We start from the raw sequence: 23,931 nt of genomic DNA, 5'->3' as shown, positions 1-23,931 counted from the left end.
ATGGTAGAACTGCATAACAGTATACAATGGGAAATAAATATCTGTTATAAAATAAACAATTACTTATAAAATAACCTTGCCTTCTTTGTGTCCATGAGCACATGTACCTGGACCTGCGCTTACTCAAACCGGATGTTCAGAGTCAAACGGATTCCTTGTCTTGTTGCCATGGTACCTGAGTGAAAAATCTTGCTCATCTCGCAAACATTTCATCACACGCCAACCATAAGCGTAGACTACTCTTTATTTATCTGGCTTGCATTTACAGACACGGTTTCCGACCCATTCAGCCAAAGTCTGAATTCAGACATCTGAATTTTCCATCGGCATTTACATTGAAATGTTACATTAATACACATGAATATTTTTGACACACGTAGCGATGGCTAATGGCACTTCAGTGCTGTCAGACTGTCTGTCGGCAGGGTGTTAGCACGACCGCTAATCAGACTGCTGGCTGCGTCAGTGCCATTATTCACCCGCGCAAACAAGCGCTCCAAATCCGCTGAAAAAATCCCCCGAAACGCTGAAGCAAGCGCCAAGTTTGCGTCACGCTCACCTTTCCTGGGAGCGCAGTTCCAGGGAGCCCTCAGAAGGGGAAGTGGAGTTACAGAGTCCAGCTCATCTAACAATATGCCCTCTGTCCTGGTTAGCGGGTGTGACCACATGCGCTGTTTCATTTACTTTCACTTTTTTGAATTTCAATACATGTGCAAACATGGATTTAAATACAAATCAAACTGATACTGAGCAAACACTGATTAAAATGTGACATTCTTTTTATACACACATACATACATAATTGTTCATATGCATATCTACGTACTTTTACAGATATATAAATTATTTGCTTGGCTTTTGCTATAGAAATATCAGTAGATTATGACAGTGCTGCTTGTATCCAATTTATGAACTAAACTGAAATTTGTAGTGGATTTTACACTGGCCACATCTTTGTATATAATTATATGTGTCAAACTGTTGGATCCACGATTCACAGATTCTGTGTGAATTTGTCTGATGGTGGCTGTAGAATTGGCATCATTCCTCATATGTGAGTTCCATGTTTTTTTAATCAATACTCAGTCATTATGGAGGGAGCTCTGTCTTCCAGCCCAACCAATTACCCCACCAGCCTTTCTTTGTGCATTTCATGTTTAACAGACGTCATGTGCTGCATGTGCACGATTCTTTCCTCAGATGGTGAAGTACCCTTGTATCACGTTCTCTCTTTCAGAGCAAAATTAGTCACCGGGGGAATTAGGACCTTTCCCCCCACGTTGAATGCCTGGGAATGCACACGCCCGTGAGCTGCGTCAGAGGAGCCAGTATGACATGCAAAGTGTAAGAGATAACTGCCCCAGCTTCAGTACTGGTGTCTTAGAAAAGATAACTACCCCAGCATCAATACTGGCATCTTGGAAAAGATAACTGCCCCAGCATCAATACTGTCATCTTCGAAAAGATAACTGCCCCAGGATCAATACTGGTGTCTTGGAAAAGATAACTATCCCAGCATCAATACTGGCATCTGGGAAAAGGTTTAACTGCCCCAGCATCAATACTGGCATCTTGGAAAAGATAACCACTCCCCACATCAATATTGGCGTCATGGAAAAGATAACTAAGTTTAGCCCTAGTAGCGCAATTACAGCACATCCACCGCGAGGATCAAACATCAAACACGGGTCCGTCTCGCGGACGGAGTCGTCATAGATACCATACGCGGCTGTGGACGGACAGGAGCACTGCCGAGCCAGGCGCCGCGGCGGTCACGCGTCCTCCCGCTAATGATACCCTCCGCCCCCTCGCTGCTGAGTCACGGCAGCACACCTGTCCCTTTTCCCACCTGCCGTCTCCCGCGGCGACGTGCCTGTCTGTCTGCGGCAGCGCTACCGTTCCCTGGGGCTAAACCTGACCCGATCCGCCCCTGCGACAGGTTCGGCGAGATCCGTACCTCCCGGGGACACGACCTTCCCCCGATCAGTTAGGGAACACTGGTCTTTGGCCCAAATGCCTCTGCGGGACACTAGTATTTGGCTTTACTGCTGAACATTCTCTGTTGCTACCAGCTGTCAGAGTGCAAACACTCTTGGTGTGTGTGCTTATAAGTCCCCTACTTCTAGTTGAGACATTTTGGGTGTGAAAATCTGTATTTCTGAAGCCACATTTTGAGCCTTGTGATCACTTGGTTTCGTGAATTTTAGGCTAAAACCTAAAAATCTGCTAAAATCACAGTGTCAGCTATACACTGTTGCTGGTGTTACTATAACATGGTTAAAGGATGTTTGGTATACCCGTTGTGCAACTTAATAAAAGTATGTGGAATAAACGGAGAGATTAGCCATTGTTTTGCATTTTCAGCTAGGCCTGTCAGCTCTTAAGCTGAGGAAGCAGGCTGTTAAGAAACTTCATAAGGAGCTGTGGTCATGTTTCAGACATAACAGCGTCTCCAGCACGCACATGGATGACCTTGTGCCATCCGTGGGTAGCCTAGCAACACAGAGAACCTGTATGTGTGAGCATGAGAGTGGGAGAAAATACACAGGATGCAGCCAGCAAGCTGCCTGCTGTACAAGCAGGTTTAAAGCAGCCTGCGAACTGCCTGCTCAACCAGCAGAGTTAAAGACACAGAAAGGCAGGTACCCGTGAGCTGAAGGAGAAGGAGGCTCCACCGTACCTTCAGGAACACCTGGTTGAGCTGGACTCCGATGCAGTTTCTGGGGCCGTTTCCTTGGCAGCACAGAAGGTCCTCCTGCCCGGCATTCCTGTGGGAGAAGTTCACACAGTTCATCTCAATATGATCCCCTTCCGTTGCCCACGGTTACAGCCTTAGGGATAACACAGACTGTCCACTTATGTGCCGGAACTTCCTTAGCAACAGCCCTAGTAATGGCCATTTCTGGGATGGATCCCCGTACTGGAAGCCATTCATTTCCATTGAGTCATGAGTCACGCAAGCTCTCCATCAATCATGAGAAAATAATGCTGAAAATTCATGGGAGATGTCCCTTGTATTATGTGGGGATAAGCTAACCCCTTTAATGAAGGATTCAGGCTATTAATATGAAAAATACAAAATTTCCAAAGACTGCAACTGTAGGTCCCCCCAGTCACTACGAAATGTGGCACACTCTTGAGTGTTGTAGTTGGATAATAATTTCGGTGTTTTGCTTTTCCATTGATCATCTGATTCTTTAAACAGTGGAATCTCAGATTGTTAAAAGAACAACCCCCTCAAAAGATTTTCAGTGTTTTTTTTTAATGTGAACTCTACAAATAAAGACCTTCCTTGTTATTTTCTTCAGTGTAAGAAAGCTGGATGGTTTCACTCCTGAAGCTGGTTACCTTCTACTCTTTCCAATGACCTGGCTCCCAGAAAAAACGACCCTGTTTATCTACAGTACAAGCCTGACAGAGAATCCACTGAACATCTTTTCTTTTTTTTCATTTTGTGTACATGCTCTTCGCAACCTGGGAGGTTCTGGGTATTGATGAATGAAATCCCACACTGTCCTTATCAGGCCCATTCTGCAGCTTCAGTGTCATTTAAAGTCTCAAACTCCCCAGAACCTGGAGCTTCTGCCCCTGCCTGCTGGTGACTGGCGTGTACCGCCACACTGTGAGTGTCCGCACAAAGCAGGCGATCACACGGTTCCTGCCCAAAGAATGGGGAGGGGAACCGACTCCCGTCCGGTGCATTCTGTTCCTAAAACACAAGCTGGCTCGATTGGGAGGTTTTCCTAATCAGTTAAACAGGGAACAGTTGTCATCTGAATTCAGGTTTCTGGAGGGAGCAGATTCTGTGGCGGGCAGGCTGGTGCCTGTCTGCCCGGACTGAAGGGGCTGTTTATGTCCCACAGCGATGGAGCATATTAATAATTCATGCTTAATACCCTCCAGCCCTCTCCCTCCTTCTGGAACACAGGGCGGGAGGGATGGAGGGTTGGAGGAGAGAAAGGGAGGAAGGAACAGATCGGTTTACAGCTCTGCTTCCTGTCCGGAGGCAACAGAGTTCCAGGGTACTGAGAGGCCAGTATGGAAGGAGTTATTACCGTGTGCCGTCTACACTGCCTTGTTTTGAAGGGATATTTTATCTCCCTGATTTTTTCCTGTGGCTGTTTGGGGCTGGTATAGCACTCAAATGAATGGTCATTACATTATATTTATTTGGCAGACACGTTTATCCAAAGCGACGTACAATAAGTGCATACCGAAGGTCGTTGGAACAGCTACAAAACACAGGTCCGATAAGGTACAATACTCATTATGTAATAGTTATCCATGGCCGTGAACACATTAAGTCCAACAGGAATGGCATTATTCGGGATGGGGTCTGTAACAGGTGAAACAGGAATGCCGTTATTCCAGATGAGGTCTGTAACAGGTGAAACAGGAATGCTGTTATTCCAGATGGGGTCTGTAACAGGTGAAACAGGAATGCTGTTATTCCAGATGAGGTCTGTAACAGGTGAAACAGGAATGCCGTTATTCCAGATGGGGTCTATAACAGGTGAAACAGGAATGCCGTTATTCCAGATGGGGTCTGTAACAGGTGAAACAGGAATGCTGTTATTCCAGATGAGGTCTGTAACAGGTGAAACAGGAATGCCGTTATTCCAGATGGGGTCTGTAACAGGTGAAACAGGAATGCCGTTATTCCAGATGAGGTCTGTAACAGGTGAAACAGGAATGCCGTTATTCCAGATGGGGTCTGTAACAGGTGAAACAGGAATGCCGTTATTCCAGATGGGGTCTGTAACAGGTGAAACAGGAATGCCGTTATTCCAGATGGGGTCTGTAACAGGTGAAACAGGAATGCTGTTATTCCAGATGAGGTCTGTAACAGGTGAAACAGGAATGCCGTTATTCCAGATGGGGTCTATAACAGGTGAAACAGGAATGCCGTTATTCCAGATGGGGTCTGTAACAGGTGAAACAGGAATGCCGTTATTCCAGATGAGGTCTGTAACAGGTGAAACAGGAATGCCGTTATTCCAGATGGGGTCTGTAACAGGTGAAACAGGAATGCCGTTATTCCAGATGGGGTCTGTAACAGGTGAAACAGGAATGCCGTTATTCCGGACGGAGGGCTCTGAGTTAGTCGCTGCTGGAGAGCGGACGCTGAGTGGAAAAGCCCTCCCTCTCTCAGCACGCTCTGACTGCCCCCCCACCGCTCTAATTAAAAGGCGCGTCTGCCAGAGAGGCTGGCGGGGGGAAGCGGGCCAGTAAGTCATTAGCCGTTCCCACGGCGGCGGCTGTAGCGACTCAACAGGAAATGGACGGGCCCTTTCTCGCGAGCGCGCGATGCTGAAACTCGCCCCCGGCCTCCGCTCGTTCCCCTCGCCCCGGACGTGCCACGCCCGGAGGAACTGCCTCACGGGCCTTTCTGCCCACGCAGCGCCACACCCCACCCGCCCTGGCGCACAAATATGTCCTTTTCATGAATCATGATGAAAGACATATTTGCTGAACAAAAATGGCTTTACATTTGTCTTTATATCTCACCTTATCTACATAAATCTGCATCTGTGTCTGTACCTGAGTCTGTCTCTACCTGTTCAACCAAGAAAATTAATTTCCTGTTTTCAGATGCAAAACTAAATCGATGTGGCTTAAATTAAAAATTGTGTAAATGAGTGAAAATTCCGGTTTTATACCCTAATGTACATTGGTATTGCAATTACTGTGCTTTGAAAGCACCAAAGTCATGATTTAACACTGGCATATCTTCAATCGTGAAATGTTATAATTGTTTCCTTTTTAAAGCTGTATTTTGCAAACATCACTAACCTAACCATTGCTAACAGGCAGAAAAAAGCAATACGGAGCTGTTGCTAGCGGGCTACCAGGTCATTGCTAGTTAGCCAAGTAAGCAAGCAGGCGAGCTAGTGCAAACAGGCTCCCTCACACGTTCTCTACCATAGATTATGCTCACACAGAACACCCCTCCCAGACTTTCTCCCAGAGCCCACCACCCACTAATAGTCAGCATGCCATTATTGTGACCCAGCCCTCCATAAAATGTTTTTAATGAACCCCATTACAACAGCTGAATGCAGACTGTAACTACTGCACTGGATCTAGCAGGTTCAGTTAATCCGGCTGGTGTGACTGTCGATGTGAAAGCGTGTTTTATACAATACATAGGTAGGTGTTTTTTTTCCCGTGCCATCCTATGGTGTGCTCATACTGGTCCTGATCAACAGTTCCAGTCAGCTCTGTGTGTGTGTGTGTCCGTGCATGCGTGTGTGTGTGATACGTGTGTGTGTGTGTGTGTGTGTGTGTGTGAGATGTGTCCATGCGTGTCTGATGCGTGCATGTGTGATGCGTGCGTGTTTGGGTGTGTATGAGTGCAAGCGTGTGTGTGTGTGTCCGTGTGTGTGTGTGTCCCTGTGTGTGTGTGTGTATGAGTGTGAGCGTGTATGAGTGTGTCCGTGTGTGTGTGTGTGTGTGATAAATCCTGGGGGCTGAGTGAGTCATGAGGTGGTGGGAGAGAAGAGGAGAGCGAGTGGCAGGCAGATCTGAGAGGTCTACCTGCTGCCTCTTCAATGCCAGCCCCCCCCCCCTTCACTGGCACACACTGCATCACACTGTATTCATAGAGAACTAGAGCTGCCACTTTCAATGAGTCCACAGACAGGGAAGCACAGGGTCTGCTGGATTCCCCAAACCATGGGCCTGTACAGCCGAAGGGTCTGCTGCTTTTCATGTCTACTCAGCAAGCCAGCTAGTACAACTAGTCTCCCTCACACTTTCTCTACCATAGATTAAACTCACACACAACACCCCTCCCATACTTTCTGAGCCCACCACCTACTTAAAGTCAAAATGCCATTGTTGTAACTAGAGCGCGCACTTCCAATGTGTCCACAAACAGGGAAGCGCAGCGTCTGCTGGAGACCCCAAACCTGTGGCTCTCCAGGACAAGGTTGGGGACCCTAGCAGACAATGTGGCTCTCCAGGACCAAGATTGGGGGGCCCTAGCAGACCCTGTGGCTCTTTGTTCAGTGAGCTTCGATATGGCTGATTGTAACTTGCTCCTACTTACCCATGCATTTCCTACTCTTTGAGGAAACTATGAAAGTAGTCCCACTTATGAAAGTAGTCCCTCTGACACCGGCAACAACAACGTCAATAATAAAGATAGTGTGCATGGGAATAAGTGGGTTTGTCTAGAAGTTAGCTTTTGACCCAAATCTCCAAGTTTCCTGGAACATGTAGATCTCACTGCTTGAACAGTCAGGGGGTGTGATTTTAACTGTGACCCAAATCTTGAATGTGAAAACTGCCAAAAACTGTTTGTGTCCCCCGCAGAGCGGCCAAAGTCTGAATAAATAAAATATTTGCCCTGTCAAAGGGAGATAAACGCTCCCTAGAACCCAAACACACCTTCTCATCTCTCAAACTGTAATGAAAATGCTGTTTAAAATCAAATTGGCCGCTATCAACCGCGCACAGACAGACGAAAACGAAGAGCAAAAAAATGAGTGGCACAAAAGGATTCGCTGTGAATCAAACTTGGGCACCACTGTGACCACGGTCTGATGAACGAGTCCACTTTGATGTTTGTTTCCTATGTGAGAAGAGCACTCCAAGCTAACGCAAGTCAGTGCAGCGTGAGTGGTATTTACTGTGTGAGTTTAGCTTGGTTGAGCAGTAACTGTTGATAAGGGTTTGAATACCCGGCGATTAAAAAAAGTACATTTGTACAGAGTATATGCAGGTGTTGTGATTAGAATTTTCACAAGCTTAGATAATAACTGCAAACAATTTCAAATGTTTTCATTTCTGACAGCTTTAGCTTCACTCAGACAACCTCTTTTGGAATTACATTTTTTCTTGTTTCGCACGATGGACTTAAATTATTTTCCTTTAAGAAAACACAAAAGTGTTCAGCCCTGCTCGGAATGGAAATATGCAGCTGGACATGGATTAAAATAGTTATCTTCCTACGATGTGAACAGAACTTCCCTTTCAAGGAAAAAGCCCTGGCCATCAGGGTCTTCTCTGAGATGATGAATCTTTGATGAAAAGCCTGTTTCTTTCTGACCTCCCCCCTCTGGCCAGTAATGTGGGGGGGGGGGGGGGGTGCTGGGAGCAGGTGGGGGGGGGGCTCTCTGACTCATTCCCTCCCCCAGGGCATCTTGGGAGAGAGCAGCATCTGTACACCCCCCTCCCCATCTCTCATCTCCACCATTCCTGCTTCAACAGAACTGACTGTCAATTATGAATGGGGTGCCCCTATTGGCAGAGATGATCAGGGGATCTGCCTCCATGGCAACGCCTGCCTGCTGCCTGTCTCCAAGGAGCTGAGCGAGTGAGGGAGGGAAAGGAGAGGGGGAAAGAGAATGAGAGCGAGAGAGAGAATGGGAGTCGCCGCTGTCATTCTAGTTCATTCACAAAGCTGCAGTTGAGTGTATGGAAGGAGGGATGTCTATAGAAGAATAAAAAGCAAAAGAGCACAGGATAATGGCACAGACTGACTTCATATTCCACTGACCAAAACACACACATAAAGGTCAGCGATCAGCAGGAATAAATCTGCGCAAACAGTGAAAATAACAGCGGGACATTTTAGCAGATTTCTGCCTGTGTGAAAGCCATTCTGAGGAAATACTTCCTTTATGTATGCCTGCTAGTGTGTGAGCCCATAAAAGGTGCCCAGAGTTGATCTAAATGATCAATATGACATCATCATCACCAAGCTTTCGCTTCCATAATATGCTCTGAGCCACACAAGCAAAATGACATCAACTCAAGATGCATCGAGCCTGAAAAAATAAATTAATAAATATGACTTCCTATGTTAAATTAAATCATATGTATTATGCCCACTAACGCACATTTTATTATTTGTAATTATGATCAGAATTTTTCCTCCCTTACCATCACATGCTAATTAAATATCATTGAGATTAACTGCTTTTTAATTATGATAATGCTTTTCAACTCCATTAGCTCAGATGCAAACCAGGATATGCTCCAGTTTAATTACCAATTTGACAAAGAGTGAGAGCCAAATGGAAAACAACACGGGCTGTGATCTACGCTGTTTCGCCTTTGGGCGATATTAACAGAGACAGTTTATCTGATCAGAGACACTTAAAAGCCCAGAAGAAAATGGCACGAACACAGCTGAAGGATATTACTACCAGGACTGAATTATGCATAATATTCTGAATAATGTACAACATTCTGAATTAAGTATACTATTCGGAATTGTGTGTAATATTCTGTGCTTCATGCAGTTTAGGGTTTAACACACGAAACATTGACCTTGTTCGTCCTGTCAGTCAATATATTTTAGTGTAATAACTGCATTTCAGTACATTGATCTGTTGTTCACATGAAAAAGAACCTAATGACAGTATTGGTGAATGTATTCACCAATCACCATTGGCTCAGGAAGTACCTGTAATAATATCACTCATATCACTCTGTATCTGCAGCATAGCCTTGATCCCAGGTAAATTTTATTCAGTGTTGTTATTGGCTACTGGCGAAGCTGGTTTGAATCACAGCGTCCAGCTGGAGCCCCAGCTTACAGGAGCCTGATTGGTCAAACATAGTAGCTGACCGTAGACTTATCCCTGGAAGTTTGGTGGAAGTTGGCCATAAATCGTGCAACCAAACTTTCATGAACGCAAAAGCTAATTCCCATAGGATTCTTACAGGTGCCATTAATCCCTCACTGTGAAAAACATTATATCAGAAGTTAGAAATGACTTATTTCTATTTCAGCAAGCGATTAAAACTATTATAATGTCGCCAGAATGTTGGTGTTATTACCTTAACTAAACGACTCAATAGCAGGGTGCTCACCGGACACCTGCAGGCATCTACAAGCTTCTCAACTTCAGCGTTCAAATATGCTAACACTGCCGCTCAAAAACATTTCTGCGTATTATCAAGGCACAGAAAAAGAAGGGAGAATAGCCAGAAAGGCAGGATGATAAAGGAGGGAGGAAGAAGGAAGGGAGGAATAAAGGAGACCAAGTGTGGGCTTGGTTAGTACTTGGATGGGAGACCACCTGGAAAAAACTAAGTTGCTGCTGGAAGTGGTGTTGGCAGGCCAGTAGGGGGCAATCCTCCCTCTTGTCAAATAAACCCCAATGCCCCAGTGCAGTGACGGGGACACTGTGCTGTAGAAGATGACGTCTTTCAGATGAGACGTTAAAACAAGGTCCTGACTCACTGTCAGGACCTCGGTTTAACAAAGAAGAAAAGAATAAACGTGTGAAGGGAAACCAGTGTCCAATCAAATGCATCAGCTTCAGTTTGACGGAAAGCTTGGAAGATTGGAGTCTGAGCATTATGTGTAATATTGTAATAGTGTAACAGAACAGCGGCAGCTTCATAAAGCAGCCGAAGCAATCAGGACTGCAGTGTGGGATTCATGGTGAAGAGGTGACGGCGCTCAGAGCAGTAGCCACAGCAGGACTGCCTGTGCTGGAAATGCTGAGGTCACAGTAATGCGATGCAGTCTCTCTGTAGGGTCACAGGACTGTCTGTGCTGGAAATGCTGAGGTCACAGTAATGCGATGCAGTCTCTCTGTAGGCCACAGGACTGTCTGTGCTGGAATGCTGAGGTCACAGTAATGCGATGCAGTCTCTCTGTAGGGTCACAGGGCTGTCTGTGCTGGAAATGCTGAGGTCACAGTAATGCGATGCAGTCTCTCTGTAGGGTCACAGGACTGTCTGTGCTGGAAATGCTGAGGTCACAGTAATGCGATGCAGTCTCTGTAGGGTCATAGGGCAGCGCGTACGCTTAAGTGCGTAATGTGCAGGGTGTACTGTTACCGCAGGAAATCACTGAATTTCTCCAGCGGCCTAAAACACCAGAAACGGGAGACATAAATCAATCCCCGAGCACCGCACATTAACACGTGCAAGGTAATGAAGCGTTTTAACGAAGCTGGTCTGCAGTTCAGTCCATTAGGAAGTACATCCCCCCCCAGTTTCCGCTGTTCCACCTGCATGTCAGCACCAGGAACACCCAACTGATACACTCATGTGCCGGTCACATGACTATTTTACATCCTATAGTCCACACAGTACGAGGAAAGAGCTTGACTGTGTCCAAATGTACTGCCTACTGAGCACACTGCATACTGTTTAGTGTGCACAGGGCAGTATGCAAAAAATTACCGTACTATGAGTGTCAAAAATCGTCCCACACCAGTGTAGTTTGGGCAATAATATGCCATTTTAATGCTATTCTCTAAACAGTGATGAGGTCAGATTTAACAATGTACCCTGCCATAAAATATAAACAAACCACATACTTCTAAACACAGTCCGGGCATCACTGGCATTTACATTTCCCGCATTCCTCTGATTCGGACATGGCCCTAGTCACCATTTTTACATCCTAAAAGCCACAAATAGCTCTAAAGGAGAGCCAGTAACTGTTTTATATCCTAAAAGCCTCACACAATACTGCAGGAGAGGTGGTCAATACTTTACATCCTAAAGGCCTCACACAGTGCCATATGGGAGCTGGTTAACTCTGCTGCGTTGAGAGAGCGAAAGAAGTTCAGTCTGCAGTAATGAACTGCGATCATGCGCTAAGAGAGCAACGCGACTCCTGAACACCACACTGCGGCACAGGAGACAGGCTGCAGCGCCGTGCACAGAATCACCCGCAGGCTCTGCCACTGGAATCACGTGCTCATTTCCCCCTCTGAACGACCTTCCAGAATTAGCCAACAGTTTATTATTTCGACATTAGAATCGGGTACAGATAAGATAGCGATGCAACATCGACAGTGCCACCCTGCTTCAGACGAGCGACTGAGAGCTGAATGAGAGAGGGTCAGATTCACCCAAAAGGGCTGGTGAAGAAAAAAAAGACTTTTTTTATTGCTAGAGTGTAAAAAAAAAAATAATTAAAGCTTTACAGTCCCCCTGAGATACATAACAGTGAAGCAAACAGAAAACCTGCAGAGTCTAAGAGGAGACTAAACGCTGGAACTAAAACACTCGCTAGTGCTTACAGTATCTGGCAGCACTGCATGCTACACCCACCTCTGCTAACCCCCATTCAAGAAGAAATCCACCCAGAATTCTGAATTTGATAAAGTACGTTATGTCTTACCCTTATAATTGCCGTGACCCATATTTCATGCGTCAAAACTGAATCTTTTGCCTGTGTCTACAAAGGCCCATTTGAAGTGATGGTGTCACTGGGATAGACCTCCTCCTGCTCTTATCATTTAGTGAATGGAGGAGAAAACTACATTTAAGACAAAACTGAAGGTTTTCAGTCTCGTAGTTTCATCTGAACTGCAGTCTGCAAACATTTCTGAATCCATTCACTGCAATGGGGGAGGAGTTGTACTTAGATGACATCATTGTTTGGAGCGAGGCTCTGCAAATTTTCTTTGTCAGACTCATAGTACTGTAAGATCATAAACAGCCTGGCTACCCTTACAGTACTGTAAGATCATAAACAGCCTGGCTACCCTTACAGTACTGTAAGATCATAAACAGCCTGGCTACCCTTACAGTACTGTAAGGTTATGAGCAGCCTGGTCAGGCTCATAGTAATGTAAGGTTATGAGCAGCCTGGTCAGGCTCACAGTACTGTAAGATCATAAACAGCCTGGCTACCCTTACAGTACTGTAAGATCATAAACAGCCTGGCTACCCTTACAGTACTGTAAGGTTATGAGCAGCCTGGTCAGGCTCATAGTAATGTAAGGTTATGAGCAGCCTGGTCAGGCTCATAGTACTGTAAGGTTATGAGCAGCCTGGTCAGGCTCATAGTACTGTAAAGTTATGAGCAGCCTGGTTAAACTCACAGTAGTTTAAGGTTATGAGCAGCCTGGTCAGGCTCACAGTAGTGTTAGGTTATGAGCAGCCTGGCCAGGCTCACAGTACTGTAAGGTTATGAGCATCCTGGTCAGGCTCATAGTACTGTAAAGTTATGAGCAGCCTGGTTAAACTCACAGTAGTTTAAGGTTATGAGCAGCCTGGTCAGGCTCACAGTAGTGTTAGGTTATGAGCAGCCTGGTCAGGCTCATAGTACTGTAAGGTTATGAGCATCCTGGTCAGGCTCATAGTACAGATAGGACCCTAACGAGCAAAGCCAGGATCTCTCCCACAAATGGACAGACACTATGCTACCCATACCTGCACGCTGTGCTGGCTCTCTCTATATATACAAGACAGAAGGCCAGCAAAACAGTACACTCCGGGACAGACACAGAACCGCAAAGCAACAGTAACCTTCACAGAATGTACCAGATCACAGCGCACTGTTTATGGAGCCAAGGCACAGGCGGATCCCGGCTCTGCCGCGCAAGATACCTCACGCTCGCCGCTCGCTACGCAGATCGCACGCTACCCCGTTTGTACCGCGCTACGCCGCCGACACGCGAGACGTAATGCAATTTGGTAACATGCAGCGCACGGTAATATCATAACCCGCAACGTAATCTGATTCTCGCCGATTAAACACGGGCCCTTTCGGACCGCAGAGGTCACGTGACACTTCCCACTCGGGCTGAGAACAGCGCGGCCTCGTGCCTGCGTGCGAGGCCATCTCACAGGCGGCAATAAAGCGAATTCACGGGCATGACTCAGTGTGTGTCTAATAAAGACCTGTTTAAATCCGCCTCGCCCCTGCTCACCGTTCCTCTCAGTCCTGTGAAGCTCTCCGTTCTTTACAGTAGAACAGAGAAGGAGACCCTGCATGGAGGAAACCGCTTTTTCCCCTGCTATATTTCATATATGAATTTCCTCACAAAATATAGCACCCTCCCTTGTTCTATTAAACCGGGCAAGCCATGGGGGCATAGGGGACTTCACTAAAATACAAACGATAAACTGAGAAAAATTCACAAACATAACACCGGGGGTCTGAACAGCCCTCAGGAGGGGCTAGTGAATTGCACCGTTCACAATGCCTGCAATAGAGTACTTATCAGTGTGTGTTTGTAGCACACTAGGGCTGTCGACTGAACAATTACATTCAAACATGGTATTAGAAAAACAATAGATAATCAATTCTATTACAATGTATTATAATTGTTGCATCGCCATAAAATTTATAGTGTACTTTTAGGTGTTTCTTGTTATTCCCATTATGTCCACAAGAGGGTACAAGACAGGCACAAAAGCTAGGGAAGGTAGCATCCCTCCCTAAGATTTTATTTATGGCTAGTGACAAAAAAAGAAAGCGGGTTAAGTTAACCCTTATATACTATAGGTAAATTCACTGACAATATTGTCTGCAGCAAAGACTGGAGGAAATAAACCAAACTCTAGATGATCAATTTTTAACATAAAATATTCTGGTTCATGGACTACGAGTTTTAGATTTTAACCTGACTATGGAACCCTTTTTTTATTTTGATAACAACATTCTCACTCAGTTATAATGACATAGGGAACAGAAAAGGCTACAGTGGGAAGAAAAATAGTTCTGTTTCAGGTTGGCAGCCTGTTTTTTAGCATCGATTCTTTTTGAGATTATTTGCCAAAAACACAGGATGATTCACTTGTTCAGAAGCAAGTGCTGTTCCTTTTTATTTACAATGTTCCCTGCTGAGGAAGAATCACTTGGCTTGAGCAGAAGAACTCTGAACGCTTTTCTGCCACACAAGAATTCCGGTCAGCTGGTAGTAGTAGTACAGCTGGTAGCTGTCCATACATCATCACCTCTCGCTGCAGGATATTAATTAACTATGGTTATTTATTTAAGTTCTGAACCTGACTGAGTACGCACAAGTGGGAAAAGGTTTTTTTTTAGAGGCAACAGATGATGTTTTGAAATGCGCAGCGCACTGGATTTAGATTTTCAGCATGCACGTACTATATGATAAAAAGTCACATTTAAATGTTAATTTTAAGTTTCAAATAAAATATTTTCCTTTTCAAGGGATAGTCAATATAAAATCTAAATCTGACAGTCCTAGTGCTGTAGAGTATATTGCACACAGTACACTCTACTGCAGTGCCATCAGGACTGAATGATAGAATTTATCAAGTTCTGCTTGAGCTAATAAAGCAATATTGGTCTTTACTCAGGACCTCGTGTTTTAGTGTGGGGTTTATAACTGAGGCCTACAGCAATACTGGCCATTTGTGACCACACCTGATCTGGTACACACACACACACACACACACACGCACGCACGCACAGTACATGTTGAATTCTGTTGTATTGCAAGCCTTTTCATTGACTGTTGTTGTTGCTGTTATGTACGGTCTTAATGCTGCAGGATTATATTACTAACAGCTGCGCACTAAGCACACACACACACACACGTGCCACATCACTCCTCTGCTCGTTTTTGTGGACAGGGAGGAAAAAGGGAGGAGGGAAGGGGGGGGGGGGGTGTTCAGGAAATTGAGCACGCCATCGCTGAATCATTCATTCCACAATTAGGGTTTCATCAACCTGCACCACGTTCAGACTGCACACGCTCCCTGCCAGCCGTACCCACTCTCCTCCCCCCCCACTCCCCCCCCCCCACCCCCCCACCCCCCGTCTCCCAGACAACGCTCCTCGCTGTCATCACTTCCTCCGCATGGCCTTCATCCTGCCTGCCAGTAATGCATTTATATGTATTCTTAGCCGGACTGCCAGTGTGTGAATTTAAGCTGCGCAAAAGGATTTTTTGCCCTCCGTTGCCAGTGAAATCATAACGCACCCGAATTACAGGAACTGTGGGTCAGAAAGGATACAGATACAAAGAGATAAGCCAGGCTTTGAAAATGTTTTAAGAACAAAATGTTCAGTACTGAATATACATACACTTGTAATACTTGTAACAAAGTCTGTACAGTAAACTGTAATACTGCAGTCCCACAGGGTTGGTTTCTCTCAAAAGACTGGTAAACTGGTTTACACGTGACCACATTTGGCAGAATTCTGCCTTTTTAGTATCTGAGTTATAGGGAACTGGTATCCCGGAGTTAAATCGGCAAGTCTTCATACAGATAAATATCCGATTCTGTGTTCCTCACAGGGACACGGGCGTGAGCCCAGCCCTGCTGCTTTTCCCGGATGACATCATAACTTCATTCTGCCCCCGGGCCTCTTAAGCGCGGAGTGGAGATATCCCATCTCTGCTGCCACGCGCCACAGAAAGCTTCCCGTCATTAGACCTTTTAAGGGTGGGTAAGGCGCCCAAAGTGCTCCCAGGGGGCCCCGGCAGCTTCTCAAAGTCCATTCCGAGCTTCCGGAGATTTAATAAGGACACCCCCGCCCCCCCCCCCCCCCCTCAGAGGCGGGATGACGTTGATGACTGACTGCCTGAGCCTGGCTGAGAGGCGGGGCTCCTGGGGCCTGTTGCAGTCCTGGGTGCTCACTAGCCCACAAATATTCGGGTGGAGGATGTGAGTGTCTGTACCTGAAAAGTGCCCATAAGTCCAAGTCACCAGTAAGACCAGGTCACCACCAACAGTAAGACATCTATAAGACTAAGCCACCTCCAATTCCAGGTCACCTACAAGACTAAGTCACCTCCAATCCCAAGTCACCTACAAGACTAAGTCACCTCCAATCCCAAGTCACCGATAAGACTAAGTCACCACTAATACTAAGTGACCTAAAAGATTAAGCCACCTCCAAGAGTCCTGTTTCTCTCATCTTTATGGATCCTCTCAATTTCATCGCCATTATCAACCCGCTCTCCCCCTCCCCCCATCCCTAGCTGCTGACCCGTGGTTATTTGTATCCAAGGCAACGACTTCATTACTGGCCTGCAGAGTTTTCTTAGTAAGAGTATGCTAGAGAGTGGGGGGGGAAGGGGGGAGGGGCTATGTGGGGTAAGGGGAGTATTGTACTGTAGTCTGCACGTGTACGTGTTCATTATATCACATGCGATGATGGGCAGCATTTCAAATACATTACAGCACATTAAATATGTATTTGCGTGTATGCGTTTTGTATTTACCATTTTCTATCCAGAGGAGTCTCATTGAAATAAAAATATCTTTTCAAGGGAGACTTGGCCTAGCGGTTTACACTTCAGTCCTTTCTGCAAAAGCACCCACACCTCCATTTGAACTGTAGTTTACGGGTACCTTTATTTGGGAGGAACTGTTGTTTGGCAACAAAATACATTGTAGTGTATTTTTGCTCATTCCTTATTGTGTGTACTGTAACATTTTGTCAGTTCTGCTGACCGAACAGCACGTCATCAGTAACACATTTGTTAAGTCAGTGGATCTCCAGATAGAAAGCTAAGGAATTAAGCATTTTAAGTGAAACCTCTTCTCCTTTCCATGTGATGGAAAAACAAATGATTGCGAGTTGCAGGTTGCACCATTATTCAGAGGGTGAGCCGGGACACGTCTAATTCTCCTTCCTCTGCTTTCCTGCTGTTGGCGTTTCCCAACTTCGGCCTCTCTCTGCACAGACGTGTCGTCAGCGCCCCAGAGCCGCACTCGTCGTGGCGGGACGCCTGGTGGACCCCGAAAGGGCAGCCGCGCGCCCCGCGTGCCCCGCAGCGCGGAAGGGGCACGTGCGCGCCGCTGAGCTTAAACAGGGAGGGGACGCGCGCCAGAACCGAAACTCTGCACGTTCCGCCTTCTCTTCTCCTCCAGGACCGCTACGTTTCCCTGACACGCGCACCTCACACCCTTCTGAACCCGCCGTGCCAGAAACGTGATCTCATCAGGACTGCCGCGGCGTTCTGCCTTTCCTCCCGGGCCGTTAGCCGGCTCCATTTAGCGTGTTTGACAGGCGAGAATGACGTGGGAATGCGCCGGTTTACTCAAAGCACGAGCGCAAACACGAATAAAATGGATTTTGTGGCAACAGCATCTGATTTAAGAGTTTGCATGACCATGTAATATTAAACGGGACACGATATCGGCTTGTGCGTAAAACTGCAGGGACATATTTGGTACGGGCGATATCGATTGGCGCTGTCACATGCCACAGCCCAGGACGGCGACGGGTCCCGAATGAGGGCTGTCAGTGAAACGTCACAGTGTGGGCACAACGTGTACGTATGTGTGCTCTTGAATGTGCACAAACGTGTGTGTGTGGGTACCAGTGGCGCTTGGTCAGCTGAAAATAGACATTGCAGAAAACTTCCCTTTAAATTGATCATTGGTCTCAATCTGTTTTCATTCATTTTCCTTGATTGACAAGTACGCCAACGATCTGAGTGATCCACTGGCAGGTACACACACAGCTTCTTTCTCCACATCATGCTAGGCAGTTGGGCCTAAATTCAATCCAGAACAATAAAATAAGTTTTAATCCACTAAAAAAGATACACCGCTGTGTTAACTACCGCGTTAGCACAACGTGGGTGTGCGTGTGGCGTGCCTAACGCTACTCAGACCGCCAGGAAGGCCTCCAGCGTGCGGTCTCTGTGCAGTGTGCACCGCACTCCCCCCTCCGTCAGGCCCAGGGCATGCAGACTCCCCCCAGGGCTGATTCAGCCTCCGACTGCGTCAGCAGCCAGAGGTTAAGATGGCCGCCCCTGTGAGCCAGCTGGGCACAAACCCTCACAGGGCACTGTCACAGAGGATCAGATCTAGAACATGACAAACGGGGTCAGATGATACAGAGTCATGGTGGCAGGCCCACAGAGCCCCGCCCAATGCAGAGGCCACACCCCCCCCGAGGCCCACTTGCGCTCTTGACCACGCCCCCTTCACGTCTCCCTGATGTGTGATCATGTGACCACCGTGGCCAAATGCAGACCCCAGCATGGCTATGTACAGCTCCTGCTTTGTGCATCCATACTAAAAAGCATGTTGTAAAAGAAATCTTTAGAACCACACTAATGAGAGGAGAGAGAACTGGACTGAATCTAGAGAGAGCTACAGCTAATTTTTAGGCTAAACACAGGACTTCAAACGCTGGGGGGATATTTTTAAGCTCTACAAAGGATCTAAAACTCTGGGGGGATATTTTTTAATTCTAAGGACCTAAAACATTAGGGTGATTTACCTGGACCTTACACAGGAAACCAAGAGGAAGCTGTTTACCGCCATTACCATGAATTGGCTCCTCAGGCATCTGCATCCGCCTTCATTAGCCAGAGGAAGACCTGCACAGGAGCCGTCTCCTGAGATCCTCCCATAATTGACTGTTTTTCTACTGCAGCCGGATGGAAATGCACTCACAGGATATCTGATCTCTAAAGACCTGCAGTGCACACGCTGTGCAATATGATCTCTAAATACCTGCAATACACACGCTACGGCCCCACTACCTCTGCGCTCGTTAGCTAGGTGCTCAACATTAGCTACATGCTCTACACTACCTCTGTGCTCAAAAGGGGTGCGTGGAGGGGGTAGGGCTGCAGACGGGGCGAGGCGTGTGGATGGCACATCGCGCGCCCCCTGGACTGTGTACATGTATATAACGCACACCACCAGGCATGACCGTGAGAGTGCGGCAGCTGTGGACGGTGGGGGTCAGAGAGGTCACGGGCGAGCGTGGGGCTAGCAGTGCTCTGGAGCTAGGCCCCACAGGACCCGCACAGTGAGAACACTGCACCAGCTGCCAGCTGCCAGGGGAGGGGGAGGGGGAGGGGGCGGCAGGACAAGGTCGAAACTCGCTTCAGTCCAGAGCCGTTCTGGGAAAAAGATAAAAACACCCAATAGGAGAATATTCTTTTAAAGGATGTGCTGTGCCTCCCTGTGATTGGTCAGTATCTGTTCTGGCCAGATGAGCGTATTTTAGTGTCACTACCAGGTTGTGAATCTAAGCATAAACAGTCTGTTATTGGCCGCTCAGTTGAGTTGTGCATTTTCTCAGGTAGCGAGGACATGTCATTTCTGAAAGGGTTTTCCATTCGCATGAGAGATCTGTTTTTAAAATGTCACCAACTTACTTTAGAGAGGTTAGAGTGACTGACACATTCATATGTAAAAGTAAAGAAATTATTATAAATGTTAAGTAATAATGTAAATATATACCTGTTGTTTTGTATTGTTTAGGCATTCATATTTTAATAGAATAATGAAAATAAGAATGAGTAAAGCTGATATTTAAAGCTTTTATCAAATTCAAGTTATAAAAACTAAGCAAAAGATATACAATTTAACTTCTTTTATACATTAAATACACTGGTACTACTGATACTGCTAATACTATTCCTGCGACAGCTATTACTACTAATAATACTGCTACTGCTGCTAGGGTTTAATACAGAGCAACAGTACTGATGGTTTGATTCAGTTCAGGCTTTGATACAGAGTAACAGTACTGATGGTTTGATTCAGTTCAGGCTTTGATACAGAGTAACAGCACTGATGGTTTGATTCAGTTCAGGCTTTGATACAGAGTAACAGCACTGATGGTTTGATTCAGTTCAGGCTTTGATACAGAGTAACAGCACTGATGGTTTGATTCAGTTCAGGATTTGATACAGAGCAACAGTACTGATGGTTTGATTCAGTTCAGGCTTTGCTACAGAGCGACAGTACTGATAGTTTGATTCACTTCAGGCTTTGATACAGAGCAACAGTATTGATGGTTTGATTCAGTTCGGGCTTTGATACAGAGTAACAGCACTGATGGTTTGATTCAGTTCAGACTTTGATACAGAGCAGCAGTACTGATAGTTTGATTCACTTCAGGCTTTGATACAGAGTAACAGTATTGATAGTTTGATTCACTTCAGGCTTTGATACAGAGTAACAGTACTGATAGTTTGATTCACTTCAGGCTTTGATACAGAGTAACAGTACTGATAGTTTGATTCACTTCAGGCTTTGATACAGCACGACAGCACTGATGGTTTTCCCTGCTTGCAAGATGCACCCACCTGTCTCCCCACCTCACTCGCTAAATGAATCACACCAGTTTGACTGACAGCTCTGCCCCTCCCACCAACCTCACCAAGCCACTGCACACTGTAGAACCTTTTTCTCTGTTCAGCCCCAGCAGACACTGTAGATGTTTTCTAATGTTTGTTGTAATGGATATTGGATGCTTTTACTGTGTTTGGGTATACCGAACAGGTGCAGCTCTGGTTTGCTCTTATTGAACGCAGATCAGGAAAAAATAACATAATAATTTAAATAAATGAGGAAACTGTTCTCTCTGCTCAGTGCAGGAAATGGTGCACAGAGCCCCGACTACCAAACAATATAAAGTGAGGGCTGGCAAAGCCATATGATATTACATTTGATGTGGCTTTTCCCTGATAAATCAGTAAATCCTCATTTCAAACCCTTGACATATCAACCAGAGGCAGATGAACTTTTATGTTATACACACACACACACACACCAAGAGCTTTTGCCCTCTCTGACAGCTGGTAGCAGCAGAGAATGTTCAGCAATAAAGCCAAATGCTAGTGACGCCCAGAGACATGGAGTACTTTCTGATTAATCAAGAAAAAATCCAATACCAAATCCATACCCTCACCTCCCACTCCACCTCTCCGGCAAGAACTCCTCTGGTTGGTGGAAAACTTCCGGGTCACGGTGGACAGCATGGGTGACATACATGGCAGCAGTGCCCTTGGAGACGTGGTAGTTGCCCAGGGTAGTGTCCTGTGGGGACAAAAGGAGATCAAGTTGTGTCAGTGATGGAGTGAAGTCAAGCACATTGCCACAACATTTTATTTACTAGGTAACAAGATGATCATATACAGTATTTACAAACCGATCATGACAACAGACAGATGCACCTGGGAAGAATATTAAAACTGTTAGCAGAAACATTTGTCCAAAGTCACATCCAATGTGGAGAAAAAAAAACCACACAACTGAAAATTACCATGGTAACCCACAAGCACCAAGAGAAGTTGTGACATCATACCTGCATCTTGTACTAAATGCTGAATGCAATGAATGTGCATGTACATGTTTATACAGGTTTACAAGGTTTTAATACTACATCACATTTAAAACATTTATGTTCCAAACGGTAGAGCAGACACCAAACGTTGTTTCCACAACTTCGCTTTAGTACTTGACTTTTAACTGCTTTTGATTTGCCTAACATTGTTCATTGGAAACAAATCAAAAACCAACTCACAAATAAAGCCAGCCGAGATTAAAAAAAGGCCAGAGGTTGTCAAGCATTACATAACTCTCTAAACAGTCCACACTAAAGAGTGCTACTGGGTGGTGCTATTTCTGAAAACGCCAGGAGTTATTGTGAGAGTGAGTTGCGTCTGTCTGATATTTTGCTGCCCTTGACTATCTCAGTACATCTGTCTGTGTGAACAGGGTATCTAATGCAGTGTTGGACAGATCAGAGCCATACCTGCGTGTTAGTGGCTTTTTGGCTTAAGAAATGCGTTAATTATACCGGATTTCTGTTTCTATTGTTTGTTTTCATTTTTACCTCTATTATTGAATTGTATGTGTTTGTATTGATGTTTTGTTAATGCAGGTGTAAAACTGAAGAGTGATGTAGCGTGCTAAGGGTAGACTCTTCCACCCAGCCTCTCTGTGTCCAGCTGTGTTTAGTATATAATGTGTGTAATTTCCACACGCTGGTTTTTCTTACTCAAAGTATAGACGGCCCATTCTAGAAGGCGGTAATGGATCCTCTTTAACCCTACTGTACATGAAGGAAAAACAGTTTAGATGCATCTCCCTCACTGTATTTCACCAATGATCAGCTTTACCTGGATACTAACTCATTTTAACCGGGCAGATGAGGGGACGGGTTTCTGTATGTGCTGTTATGCTGTAAATAAGATCTTCTATGTGGATAAACATGTGATGGTTGTCCTTGTTCTCTTCGGGTAATGCTAAAGCTATATTTACACATTCCTGTTAACTCTAAAGCTATATTCAGAGCCGATGATCTGGCATGCTAATGCAGGTCTTAAGTGCATCTGATTGTAGTTTTGCGTGCCCATAGATGATATTGCTGACATCTAATGTTCTTTTAACCTGATCAGGGTGTCTTGTCACGGTAATTGCCTTACTGGGGGCTCTGTGGCCAGAGTACCTCTACTCCCTGTCTGTCAAAATCCTAACAGGAAGAGTGCCGCTGATGTGTCACACGGTCCATGCTGCTTCCTGTGTGCTGGAACATGATTTCTCACAGTGACGTGGTGACGTTACTCACTTCTCAGGTACCACGTTTGGGCTATTGTCCAGCACGCCAAATGGACTAATGGTAAATCTGGAGTAGCCCCAGAAGCTTCTTAAAACTGACCACTTCCTGACCAGTTATTGGGCTGATATTTGTAGGGGTTGATATTCATAGGGCTGATATTTGTAGGGCTGCTATTCGTAGGGCTGATATTCGTAGGGCTGATGTTCATAGGGCTGATATTTGTAGGGCTGATATTCATAGGGCTGATATTCATAGGGCTGATATTCATAGGGCTGATATTCATAGGGCTGATATTTGTAGGGCTGCTATTCGTAGGGCTGATATTCGTAGGGCTGATGTTCATAGGGCTGATATTTGTAGGGGTTTATATTAGTAGGACTGATATTCTTAGGGCTGATATTCATAGGGCTGATATTTGTAGGGCTGCTATTCGTAGGGCTGATATTCGTAGGGCTGATGTTCATAGGGCTGATATTTGTAGGGGTTTATATTAGTAGGACTGATATTCTTAGGGCTGATATTCATAGGGCTGATATTCGTAGGGCTGATATTTGTAGGGCTGATATTCTTAGGGCTGATATTCATAGGGCTGATATTCGTAGGGCTGATATTCGTAGGGCTGATATTCATAGGGCTGATATTCGTAGGGCTGATATTCATTGGGCTGATATTTGTAGGGCTGATATTCATAGGGCTGATATTTGTAGGGCTGATATTCATAGGGCTGATATTTGTAGGGCTGATATTCATAGGGCTGATATTAGTAGGACTGATATTCATAGGGCTGATATTTGTAGGGGTTTATATTAGTAGGACTGATATTCTTAGGGCTGATATTCATAGGGCTGATATTCGTAGGGCTGATATTCATAGGGCTGATATTCGTAGGGCTGATATTAGTAGGGCTGATATTCATACGGCTG

General features: G+C 45.7%; 1 protein-coding gene across 1 annotated transcript in view; it reads right to left on the bottom strand.

The window, feature by feature from the left end:
- LOC135239083 (putative cytochrome P450 120) overlaps positions 1-23,931 on the bottom strand; it is a 41,350-nt gene that overhangs the window by 6,097 nt on the left and 11,322 nt on the right. The window contains exons 9-10 of the mRNA XM_064307504.1: positions 21,356-21,483; positions 2,681-2,768 (exon numbers count right to left, since the gene is read on the bottom strand). Coding sequence (XP_064163574.1) covers positions 2,681-2,768; positions 21,356-21,483 — 216 coding nt within the window. The remainder of the gene's footprint in view (positions 1-2,680; positions 2,769-21,355; positions 21,484-23,931) is intronic.

This window comes from Anguilla rostrata, chromosome 14, assembly GCF_018555375.3.
Source record: "Anguilla rostrata isolate EN2019 chromosome 14, ASM1855537v3, whole genome shotgun sequence".
NCBI lineage: Eukaryota > Metazoa > Chordata > Actinopteri > Anguilliformes > Anguillidae > Anguilla > Anguilla rostrata.
This window is presented reverse-complemented; position numbering and strand designations above follow the sequence as displayed.